The 12384-nt window shown below is 47.8% G+C and overlaps 1 protein-coding gene across 4 annotated transcripts; it reads right to left on the bottom strand.

Moving 5' to 3' along the window:
* Positions 1-168: 168 nt before the first annotated feature.
* Positions 169-8783, bottom strand: KCTD17 (potassium channel tetramerization domain containing 17). 4 transcript variants are annotated; one of them, XM_032444962.1, is made up of 7 exons: positions 8641-8783; positions 7033-7105; positions 6450-6558; positions 4606-4697; positions 3522-3617; positions 3058-3183; positions 169-2337 (listed from the first exon to the last, which is right to left on the bottom strand). In XM_032444962.1, coding segments are annotated over exons 1-7 (588 nt in total). In that variant the 5' UTR covers positions 8643-8783; the 3' UTR covers positions 169-2247. The 4 variants fall into 4 exon arrangements, with proteins under 4 accessions (XP_032300853.1, XP_032300849.1, XP_015717975.1 ...); XM_015862480.2 differs by lacking the exon at positions 8641-8783 and having other exon boundaries at positions 324-877; positions 2200-2337; positions 7033-8023; XM_032444958.1 differs by lacking the exon at positions 8641-8783 and having other exon boundaries at positions 7033-8024.
* Positions 8784-12384: the final 3601 nt, after the last annotated feature.

A 12384-nucleotide genomic window follows, 5' to 3' on the forward strand; every position in this document is an offset into this window, starting at 1 on the left:
GCCTCAAGTTGCACCAGGGGAGGTTCAGGTTGGATATTAGGGGAAACTTCTCAGGAAGAGCAGTGCTGCAGTGGCACAGGCTGCCCAGGAAATACCCCTGTACCCAGCAGGCAGGCTCAGCATCCTCCCAGCACCAAATTTCTAACACTTGAAATGAGAGGCAGCAAGGAGGAAGAAGGCGTGAGATTTATTTAGGGTCTACAACGTGGCATCTTCAGACACAGCGGTGAAGTCAACCCCTGGCTCCCTGAGGTCCTACCAGACCTGTCAAGTGCCAGCACATCCCACACAAGTACTCAGGCAGCACACAGCTGCTTCCACTCACCCATCCAATGTGGAGATATTTAGGGGGACAGGGAGTGAGACACCAGCAAGGTGACATCCAGCACAGGGACACTCCACCAGCAGCAAAGGTGGTCCAGAAAAATAAAAGAAAAGAAGAAAAAAAGCAGTGTCTCTGCATTTACCCCTCTGGTGAAAAGCCCAGACCAGTTGCCTGCAACTGTGAACGGGCAAGGAGTGGTCCTACTGCAGATGCCACCACATCTGGGTACCGGTGTTCGGGAAGGGAGCAAAGTTCTGCAGTGGTTGATCACTGATGTCCCCAGCAGGGGCCACTGTGACATTAAAGAAAGCCATTCTACTAGGCAAAGGACGGGGCTCCAGCCCTTGCAGCTCTCCTTGGAGCATCTGCCCCCCTCCGGGCAGAGTTTGTAAAAGTCAACAGCCGAGTGTGGAGAGTGAAGGGGGCTGCGGGTGTCACTGCGGCACAAGGGGCTGCAAGATGCTACCGTACAAAAATAAAGATATCAAGCAGAAATTAAGAGGCTGGAGTGTAGAGTCAGGATCGCATCCTCAGGCCTCTGGCTTGTAACAGCTAGAGAAGGAGAGAGAGAAACCAAATCAAAGAGGGCAAGAAATGGGAAAAGGGAAAGAGCACCTGACAGGAAACAAGATATAAAGAAAAAGGAAAGGAAAGGGGAAAAAAGGAAAAGGAAAGGAAGGAGGAAAGGAAGAGGATTGAGGGTGGGGTGAAAAGAGAACAAAGAGGGAGAAGTCTGTGATTAACACACACTGCCCTTTGAGACAATAACACTCAGGTCCCATAGCCATGAACAAGGAGGCTCTTGAATGGGAGAAGTGAGCAATGCCACCCAGCTAACAAGTGCCCCCCGTTAGTATGGAAAGTGGCACTGAGCACCACCAGTTCAACAAGAAATCTGTTTTCCAGCTAAAGAGAGTGGTCCTTCTATGAAAGCTTTCTTTGTTCAGTTGCAGATGGGCAGCTTGTCTCAGTGAGAGGCAGAACAGAGGCCCCTTTCAAGCACAGCTGCAGGAACATCTGGATTAGGGACCCACAGCTTCCACTGCACTTTCACCACCTTCTGCCACTGCATGAGCAGGGAGGGGCAAAGGAGCTGCAGGAATGGATGGCAGTTGGGAGAAGTGATCTGACATGCATGGCAGGCAGCCACACAGCAGGCATTCCACTGTGCCACCCCTGCCTGCTTTGCATTCTTCCCCAGCCCTCCTCCTTACTCCTGGTTGCACTTTCCCTGCTGCTGCCAGAGCCTCCAGTCCAGAGCTGTAAGAACTGCTTGGCAAGTGAAGGCACACGTATGATGAGAATCAGAAAAGCCACCTTAGAAATGACTCAGCCTCCCCCAGCTTTCCCCCTCCCCAAGCTCTACAAACCAGGACTTTATCCACAAGAGGGAAGGATGTGAGTTACTCATGCAGAGCTCAAACTGGCAGGATCTAAGAGTGCAGACAGGTCACATACCTGCAGAGTAGGAAAAGTGAGGAGCAGAGAGAGATGGGGCCCTGAGCAGGGAACACACAGAATCTTGGGTTTGGAAGGGGAGACAGGAACCAGGTCTGCTGGAAGGAGGCCATGAGGGGCAAAGAGAGCAAAGAGAAGAATGTTGGAGATTGGGGAATGGGGTAGGGTGCCCCAGGCAGGTGACAGTGCAGAGATGGAGACAGAGGGGAGCAGGAGGGAGTGTCTGGTACATGGACAGTCTGCAAATAAAAATATAATATAAATAAACCAAACAGTCAAAAACACAAAGCAGCAGCCAAGGTAACAACTCCTCCCTATTAGCTTTATCTGCAGAGAAACTCCTGCTCCTTAGGAGGATATCCCCTGCACCCCACACGTGCCCTAATTCTTCCCTGCTGCTTGCTGGGAGTTCTCACCAGAAAGGTGGATGGGTCTATGCCTGGGGGGTTAGTCTATTTTTTTCCTCAAGGATTTGCTGCACCTTTCTCTTCTGCTTCTGTTTCTGCCTCCTCCTCCATCTCCTGCTCTTCCTCCTCCACGTCCTCCTCTGCGCTCTGCGGGCCAGCATGCAGGACAAAGGGAAGAAATAGTGGAGACACTTGCAAGATGAGCCATGGCAGTTCTTGCTGACACAGAAGGGCATAAAGCAATGGTCATGACGCTGAACTAGAAAGGGACCTTTCCCCACAGTCAAGACAGCTCTGGGCCAGGGGGCCAAGAGGCTTTTTTTATGGAGCATCATGTAAAGGCTGCCCTTACAAGTGTTGTGATCCCACTGCCCAACAGCTTCCATCAGTTTCTAGTGCTCCTCCTTGCATCTAGGTATCTACATGATGTCACACAATGCCACATTTTCCTGTCCTGCCTTCCAAAGGAGAGAAACTGACCTCCTGTCTCTTAGATGGGACTCAGCAGGGAATGAGAATGCTGCAGAAACTCTGGGGAAATCACAGCCTTATGGTAGGGTGACACACACGCAGCATGATCATGAGAAGGTATGAGGGAGATTTTAAAGAAGCATGAGAAGTGCCAGGGTCACTTGGTAAAGCTATTTGCCACACACAGCTAAGGCATCACCACTTGGAGCACTGTTTTGGGCCACTGGTATATTGTCATGGTGCTGAATACCAGAAAAAAAAAACCCTGTATATGACCATCTATTTCACTACTGAGTGCTCCATGGTCACAGTGGAGAGAAGAAAGGAAAAGGGGGTGAACAAGAGCAAACTGTTTCATAAGCAATAGGAGAAAGACCATAGTGAAGTTGGTCTCACCTTGGCTTTGTGGCTGGACTCAGAGCTCAGGCCATTGGAAGAGTTGTACAGTTCCTTGGAAACCACGCACAGGAACTCTGTCTGATCCTCATTCCCATAGCTGTAGCACGAGCCAATGTTCACAAGCTGGAGAAGACCAGAAAAGAAATGATAACAAATGTTACTGCAAGCTTCCACTTCACCTAGGGAGTAAGGGAGGAAGCCCACCACACAGCAGGACTCCAGTCCCTGCCCCCAGTAGAAAGGCCTTATAACTAGGCTGAGCAAGTGCAGAGAACAGGGAATGTCCTCTGAGCTTCAATAAAAGAGATGAGAGATAGTAGGTGTGACAGCATGATCAACAACTGACCTAATATTCTCAGCTAGGGAAGATGCTTTTCATGGGGGCTATATGGTATCCATACAACCGTCCATCTGTATTCCAAAAGACAACTCCTCACCCTCCTCCTCTGTCCTCCCCATACCTGCTCAAAGCGCCATCCATCAGACATAGTGGAAACCATTTGAGTGAGCTCCTCTTCCTGGCACTGTAGTACACGGTACACATGTTTAGGAGGCACCTGAAAGAAAAAAAATGCAGACAAAGATGTTGACAGAGGTCAAATGCTAAAGGCCATTGCCCACCTGCAGAAGAAAGAGATAGCACCCCTTCTTTACAGAGCTCTCCTTCTCACCATGTCCAAGATTCAAGATGGAGAGGAAACCACAACCAAGCCTTGTACTGTTTTGGGGAGAAAGAACAATGCTCTCGTTTTCTGAGAAAAGGGACTGAACTGAGAGCTTCTTTCAGTGTCCTCAGAAGTGTCCTCCTCTTTCCAACAGGGAGTTTGTCATTACAAAGTCATTTATTCAAATGCCATAAATGTTGATGGAGTTTTGCAAGCACAAAGTGGTTGCATTGCTGGAGGCTTACATCCTAAGGCAGACATTATGAGAAGTGAGATATCAGTCAGGATTCCCAGAAGACAACTTTGAAAAGGTTATTAGCCAAGACAAGGTGTGACTGTGCCACAGGATTGATTCCTTGTGCTTCGTGTTCTGCATTTCTTTTCTACAGACATTTCTTCACCCATTCCCTCCAGGTTTCTCTAGAAGTATCCCCACATTCTTCACTGTGATTACATCCTCAGATCTCCCCATACCAAAATACTCCTCCCCACAACATCTCTTGCCTTACTACAAACACAGAATCATGGAATCATAGAATGGCCTGGGTTGAAAAGGACCGTAATGATCATCTAGTTTTAACCTCCTTGCCGTGTGCAGGGTTGCCAACCACAGCAACTAGCGAGCTTCTTCCAGGAGCCCATTTTGTTTCAGAGGTTACATCCAACACTACCTCTGGAGCTGCAAAACAAATGTGGAATTTGTTTATGGTGACTAAGTTGGTGTCAGCCTCTCCCCAAGCAAGATTTTGCTGAACAGAGATTAGCACATAAACTCTAATTAGTTGCTTCTTTCCACTCCTCGCTGCCTCTGCCACATCTGCTTTCTCTTTCAGCATTTCCTCCTTCCTTCACTATCTTTGTTTGCCATTTCCAACCATACCTGAGTCACTGTGTAGTCTTTCTCCTCCAGTCGATCCTTAATTATCCGGATTAAAGGGCCGATGTTATAGAACTCTGCTTCTTCCAGGACCCCTAAGAAAGAATGACAGAGAAACCACAAAGTTAACAGCCAGATTGTTTTGCAAGCCAAAAAAACAACTCTAAATACACTTCCCTAAGTTATGACCCTTGGATGAAATGATACTCAAGCCTTGCTCAGAACTTGCTCTCTGCGGTAAAGGTTTGAAACCTTTACCGCAGAGAATTGAGAACTGGCTCTCATGTTGTGTTCTACTGCTCACCCCAACTTCTTTATGCTGCCTACTACTACAGAAACAGTGCAGGTTGGTACCAAGGTCTGCTACTATATTCCCAGGGAAGAGGAGGATTTCCCTGAGAATCCAAAATCAACTTTCAGATTACAGGCCAAGGAGAATAAATGTAGGATCCATGCTCTCAGTGACCACTAGTTTTTGTTTTGTTCCAGCCCTCTTTGGAAGGCAGGGAACCGCAATTTGTTCTGACTTCTCCAGCAAAAGAAAATTTCATCCTTCCTCCCAGGCCTGTTAGAGTTGCATCCCTGTATGACTTCAGTCTTTGGTTCTCTCACCCATGCTTCATCACAAAGCAGGCAAACAGAGAACTGTTTTGAGTTTTCTGCATGGTATCTGCATCCTTCACCCCTCCTGAGATACTACTGCTTGCTAACAAGCCATCAGGGAAAGGGAGGTGAGTTCTCAGTGGGTTAGTGAGGGGAAGGAGGCCAGGAACCGACATTCATGGGTACCCAGATCAGCGTGCAGACAATGCTGGTATGGGTTTGATCCTTCTCTACCTGAGAACTCAGAATAAGTCCCTCATTCAGCCATTCAGCCATACCCTCTAACAGGTTGGTTTCATGCCAGCCTGTCCTGTGGCAGGAGCAAAAGAAAGCTGTGAACAGAACAAGAACTCCTGTTTACGTTTCAGATCTGGTGTTAAAAGCCTCGGCTGAACTCTGTCTGACACGAGGGTGACAACCAATGATAAGTAAGAAACATCTCTGAATGGTGTTTATTACAATTCTGTACTATTTCTTAGATATATATTTTTTGCATTATAAGTCATAAAATGATTCTGAATAAAACACTCCTTGGTAAAAATATGTAAGGGAGGCAAGAAGGCTAATGAACCTGCAGAAACTGTGCTTGGCAAGGGCTGGACAGCACAGCCTGTCTTTGAAATTGGCTGCTTGTTAGTCCCTAACATCCAAAAAATAATGAGGCACTGGGGATCGCTGGCTCGTAACACCATGATGATGTTACTGAGTTATCCTATTGGACTCCCTGTCAACATCAAATGAGGGATTGGTTTGTTTGGCTTGCTCCACTGGAATTGCTGCAGTCCACAACCCATCAGAGCACTATTAGCATACATTACGTGTCACTGATTAATTATGGGGTTTATTACAGTCAGTTGGTCTGTTTGGTCTTCTGGGTTTTCACTCCTAATTAGAAACACTCAGTCATTAGTACAAACCTCAGTCACAAAGCCTGGTTAAAAGTGTATCAGGAACAGGTAATAAAACAGTTTTTCATGGATGAGAGACCTAGTCTGCTTCCATCTCCGTGACACCTTTGCTCAACTAACAGCCATAAGGACTCAATATATGCAGGATCCCTTCTCCACCTGCTCCATTCCCACTTAGAGAAGGAAACATGCTTTCCAAGAGCTGCAAGGATGGCCTTCTCAAATCTCCCACACCAATCTTCAGAAGGATAACAAAAGACAAGGAGGTCAACTACAAACCCTACTGTGCTGCTCCAGCAATGGTTAAGTGGTAAGTTTCTGAGCTCCAAGACTCACCCTCTTCAGCCATATCTTTATCCAGGACCAGCTTCCCATGGCGGAGGAAATTCAGGATGGGCCCAAAGTAAGTAGGGTCCCGGTCTATTAGATATGCACCAGTCTCATCCTATCAACAAGAGGTAGACCATGAGATGAAAAGCACGGGGTATCTTGACCTGCACCTACCTGCAACATCTCTATAATAGACTATAGCCAAGACAGTTTCACTCAGATATTAACTCCTGCATTATTATGCTCAGAATGTCCATCTCAGCATGACCTCAGGCTCCTGCAACTATAAGTACAGGCCTGGTGTGAGGAAGCTGAAATCCCTCGAAGTGAAAAAAGGGTTGAGTCAGGCTGCTACATCTGGGGAGTACCCTCAGGGTATACACGGTGATGGAGCAGCAGGGGTGCAGGGGACTGGGCTACAACACAGCCAGGAAGTATCTGGCAAGAGAAGTTTCTCGCTAGGATAAGGGGAGAAAATGAAGGTATTTTTCTCTGGGTTATTCCTACAGCTGTTGGGATCTGACTCCAGCCCTGCAGCCCTCCCCGTGCTCAGAAGGGCATGGTGCAGGAGGCAATACAGCTGCCTTACCCGATCCGATTGCAGCTCCTCGCCCTGGCACAAGCGACACAGGAAAGATTTCTGCTCCCGGCACAGGGTCTGCCTGGTGGTAAGGAAGACGGTGCCCCCCACATTGAGCCTCACCCACTTGGCCTGGGCATCAATGGGGGGTGGGTCCCAGCCGCAGCGTAGCCCCATTGCGCCCTTCATCTCTTCCCCGCCCTCCATCCACATCCTCATCCCCCCTGGCACGCAGGGACTGCCGCAGGTGCTGCCTGCCAGGGAATGCTGGGATCTGTAGTTAGTCTGCTCTCCTTCCGCAGCAGCCGTGTTTCCCTTAGGGGCAAGAATCCTCCCTGCGTCTGCCCAGGGAGACTCCAGGGCGAGAAGGATGCTTAGTGCTGCAGTTATTAGGGGTGGGTAAAACCACTGTCTCAACGCTCCTTGGCTTTTCCTCCGTTTCGGTTTTCACTAACCGAGGGCTGGGCAGCACTTTGAAAGTATGGGGAGCGATGCAAAATTCCTCAGCAATTACTTCCACGTACACCCTCCCTCCCCGGCTCATGAAAAGGTTCTGGGAACTGTAGTTTGCAGGGATGTGCACAAAAGGGTGCTGGGAACTGTAGTTTTTCCAGCCTGCTGTCCCCACACAAGGGGATGCTGTAATACATTACCCTGAAACTACAGCTAATCATTTGCTTGCTTTGAGTTGCAAATCTAGCAGGCAAGCGTCCCTGGAGTCAGAAAGAAGGTCTCTGATCTCTGGCAGTCAGCAGACTAAGCCCATCAGCACTGCTCTCCGCAGCTTTCCCTCCAGGAGATACATTACCCCAGGCTCACAGCACAGCGCTGCATCAGTTGCTACACTGTTCTTGCTGCAAAATGTGCAGGCAGTTGTCTTCTTGCTAACATATGTAGGGACTCTTCTGGGAACGGTATCTTGGATCTGCACGAAGTGCTGGCAGGGGGGCAGGAACAATTTTTCTTCTGACTCAGAAGAGTCACTGATTCAGCAAATGTTCCCCTTCTCCCCTCCCCCCAACCCCACCCCCCTCCTCCCTGTATGGTTCTACAGTCACAAACCATTCCAGAGACCACCAGCTATTTCCCAGCTCTGATGTTGTCTTGGCTGCAAAGAGCTCAGATTTTAACCCTGCCCTGCATGGATCTTCACCTCTGCCTCAGGCATACCGCATGCTGATACCAATGTGTCAATTGCTCCTTGCTGAGCACAGCCCTGCCTCTGCCACTCCTCCTGCCAAGTCAAGCATGGAGCTCGGCAGCTCATACCCATGGGACTCCATTCAAATGCACTCCTTGGCATGGACATGACCTGAATAAGTTATTTCTCCAGCAGCTCTGCTTTTTCCTCTCCCTCTGAAACACAATTGTGCTTGCCAGCAGCTCAGGCACATTGGGGATGAAAAGGAAAAGCTGACGCTTCACCTGAATGTGGCCCAAAGTCTTCCTTCACCTGAAACAACTCCGTGGCTCCTCCTTGCCAGGGCAATGCAGCACTGCAGGAACGCCGTTTGCCCTGTGGACGCTTCGTTCTTTCACCTAGATCTTGGGTCTTTCCAGGCGGGAGTTACTGGGGGAGAGGGGGTGGAAAAAAGACAAAGATCGTGCTTTACTCACATTTCTTTTCCTCATCCTCTCTTTTCTTGCGCTTAAAAATCACTCCCTTTTATCATCACAGAACGTGAGCATAGCATCACCCTTCCCCCCAGTTACCCAGAATTCTCTTCACAAAGATGGTATAACTGCACTTTGCTCCTTCAGTGCAGGAATGCAAAGCAGAGGGGGGAAAGCAAAGGTAACAAGGAAAAGGTTTTGAAATTGCTGACCTCCAGTTTAATTTAAGCACATGAACAAATCATCTGCTGCAGGGTCTCCTTTAATTTACATTGAGAGCTTGCCAGCTCTATGGTGACTATTAATAGGGAGAGAGTAATTCTTTTTTTATTTATTTATTTTCCTATTTGCATTGAGCAGGTCCATTAATAAATTAATCCCCAGCCCCTGGACCACTCTCCTCTGAGCAGCAGAAGACATCAAGGATGCTCAGACTGTCACCAACCTGAGGTGAAGCATCAGACAGTACAACATAACTCTGGGCTGTGAGACTGTTTCCTTCCTACCTCTGGCTCTGAGTCAAGCCACAGCATATGTGAGAGCTTTGCATTACACTCTGGTGTGTTAGGAATATGAGATCCTGTCAGCTCTGCCCACAGCTGCAGCAGACAAGGGAGGACTGTGGCTCCCTGATATGAATGCAGCGGTTGAAGGTGGCAACCTACTGCCCCTTATCTTCCCCTCCAAGAAATCTGCCCTGCCTTTGTTTTGTTCCTTTTTCTACAAAGGGTCCAAATTGCCTCCCTTTCCTCCAAGCCTGTTTCACAGCCCCTCAGTCTCTCTCTCCATTTTAGATACAATCCCTTGTTTTTGATGCCTTTTCCAATCTCTCCCATGCCAGAGCTGCTCATGGGTCAGAAATGGCCTGTATTCAGAACACACCTTCTTCCATCAATGTTAGTTGCCATCTGTAGCCAACCCTTGCTCACCCCAGGCCAATGGGGTGAAAGGCAAGTAATTCAATCTGAAGTAGTAACATGTAAGTAAGAAAAGAGGTCAAGGTACAACCACCACATTCCTTGTGTTCTGCAATATACAGTATGAGCTTTACTGAAACTCCCTCAGGCCAGGGAGTTTCTCATTGTAAGTGAAAATCTCTTCTGAACATACTGAGCCATGAGACACTGGAGAAGAAACCATCTCTTCTCTATGTGGAAAGCAAGTAACACTCAGATTGCCTCTAAGCCCACTGCAAATTGGGCAAAGGAAAATCCCTAGATGGGACATGCTGATGAGAGGAAGACAGTTAACTTGTAACCAACAGAGCTCAATTTGACTGCCAGCTGAGCCAGGCGTGTCGGACCAGGAGGGAAAAGGTTCCATAGCATACAGGCTGGCTGATCTTTCTCCAGTCCCTATAAGCAATGTACCTGTGTACAGAATAGGGTGTAAATAGAGCCTAGTTGCGTGCTAGGACCAGAAGAGATGGGAGGACCAAGACAAACCTATACAGGTAACAGTGATTACTATCGCTCATGAAGTAATCATTAGTAGGAAGAAACGGTGTAGGAAGAGACGGTGGTCTTTGGGAAAGTTTGTGGAGGAACAAATGGCCCACAGGGAAGTCAAGCGTGAAATAATGCAACAGGATTGCACAGAAGAAGGGAAGGATGAAGGTGGCAGGGGAGAAAGAAGACAGGTGAAGAACGTCAGACTGTAGGATAGTTGTTAGAGAACTGTTCATGCTTAATCCCTATAAAAGGTGGAGCTGTGTTGCAAATGTGTGATGAAATGGAGCAGGAGGTGCATGTGAGGGACACAGTCAATGTTCCTGGAAGGTGAGGAGAAACTCTATATGTGACAGAATGACTGGCACCAGAACTGGGGAAAAGGGATTGAGAGGGAACTGCAGGGACAGCAGGGTATCTTATATGGCCAGACTTATGGTCAAAACATGAGCTACACAATGATTTGGAATTGTAGGAGGAGAACAGTGCCCATTCTTTGGCATTTTGAAGTTAAATGCAGATGAGAACCAGTCACAAGTGATATTGTGCAGTGGTAAGTATTGGGGCTGGCCCTGCTTAAGAGCTTTATTGACAAGGCAATTGAATGCACCCTCAGTGAGTATGCAGATGGCCCTACAGAGAACTGGATAGGCTGGATCAATGGACAGAGGCCAATTGTATGAGCTTCAACAAGACCAAATGCCAGGTCCTGTACTTTGGCCACATGCAGCATTACATGACTGGAGCAGAGTGGCTGGAAAGCTGACTGAAGGTAAAAGTCCTGGAACGTGTCCAGAGAAGGGCAGTGGAACTGTGAGGGTTCTGGAGCACAAGTTTTACAGACAGTAGCAGAGGGAGCTGGGACTGTTCAGTCTGGAGGAGAGTCAACTTATCACTCTCATGACCTGAAAGGAAGTCATAGCAAGGAAGAGGTTGGCCTATTCTCCAAGGTAACAGTAATAGGATGAGAGGGAATGGTCTTAAGCTCTGACAGGAGAGGTTCAGGTTGGATATGAGGAAGAATTTATTTTCAGGAAAAGCGGTGCTGCAGTGGCACAGGCTGCCCAGGGAGGTGGTGCAGTCACTGTCCCTGGAGGTGTTTCAGAGCCGTGTGGATGTGGCACTGAGGGACGTGGTTGGTGGGCATGGTGGGAATGGGCTGGCAGTTGGACTGGGTGATCTTAGTTGTCTTTTCCAAACTTAATAATTCTGTGTTTCTATGATTTTCCTTTCCCGCTGAATTCAGATTCACAAGTGGACTTACCAGGCAGCTGCAGTTCTTCCTCTCCCTCTCCATTACTGCTGCTTCATATAATGCACACACTGCTACACTGCCAAGTGCAGAGCAGATCCAAGGCACTGCCACCGTGGTCTCATCCCTGCAGGGCTGGGGATACTCAAACTCTCAAAGCTGAGCTGTGCTCTGAAAGAGGCACAGGGTTATTCATTGACCAGACTGTTTGTTCACAAGTCCCAAACTGCTTTTACTGTCTGTGAAAACATTACAGATAGTAAAATATACCAATTAAATGTTTACATGTTGACCTCAGATTCCTAAAATTTAGGGGGAGCTGGAAAAGCTCAAGCCTGAAGTTAGCCACAAATCAATATCTTCCCACATCAAGTTTGATTTTTAGACTACTTCTCTTCCATCAGGAATGCTATGTTACCCAAGATATGCTATTCCTCTTTCCCAATAGCAAATTTTCCAGAGCAGAGTTATAAACATTAGTGATTTGCACTCATCTCCACATCTCCCCTGTTTCCAGTTCCATAGGAAACCCACCCACTGTGAGAGAGACATAAAGATCTGCAGAACATTTTTAGTCCTGGTGCAAGTCCCCTCAGCTGTTCCATATGTCCAGCAGCATCTGTTACAGCTCAAAATAGGCTTTTGCAGTATCCAGGCTTTGAAAACTAAGTCTCAGTTCCCACAATGTTCCTAGTTCTTCGCAGTGTGAGAACAGATCTCAGCTAAAGGGAGGGAAAACATCAGAAGACTGTCTGGGACAGATTTTTGGTATATGATGTAACAGGGCATACACCAAAAGCACAAAATATCTTGGTGTGAGGAGGAAGTTCTCTGTTTCTCCTGAGAGGGGAAGTCAGAGCAAAGCAAAGTGCTTGGTAAAAGATTTACTGAAAGCTGGGAAGCTGAAAAACTGCTGAGAAGATTTTGTAATTCTAAAGGCAGCAAGAAAAAGAGCAGTTGAGTTCTGCAAGTCTTGGCACACTTACCAGAGAGGGAAAGGGCCCTGCTGGATGCCATGGAGTCACACAGTCAAAACACAGAGCATGG

Source organism: Coturnix japonica, chromosome 1, assembly GCF_001577835.2.
Source record: "Coturnix japonica isolate 7356 chromosome 1, Coturnix japonica 2.1, whole genome shotgun sequence".
In the NCBI taxonomy this organism is placed as follows: domain Eukaryota; kingdom Metazoa; phylum Chordata; class Aves; order Galliformes; family Phasianidae; genus Coturnix; species Coturnix japonica.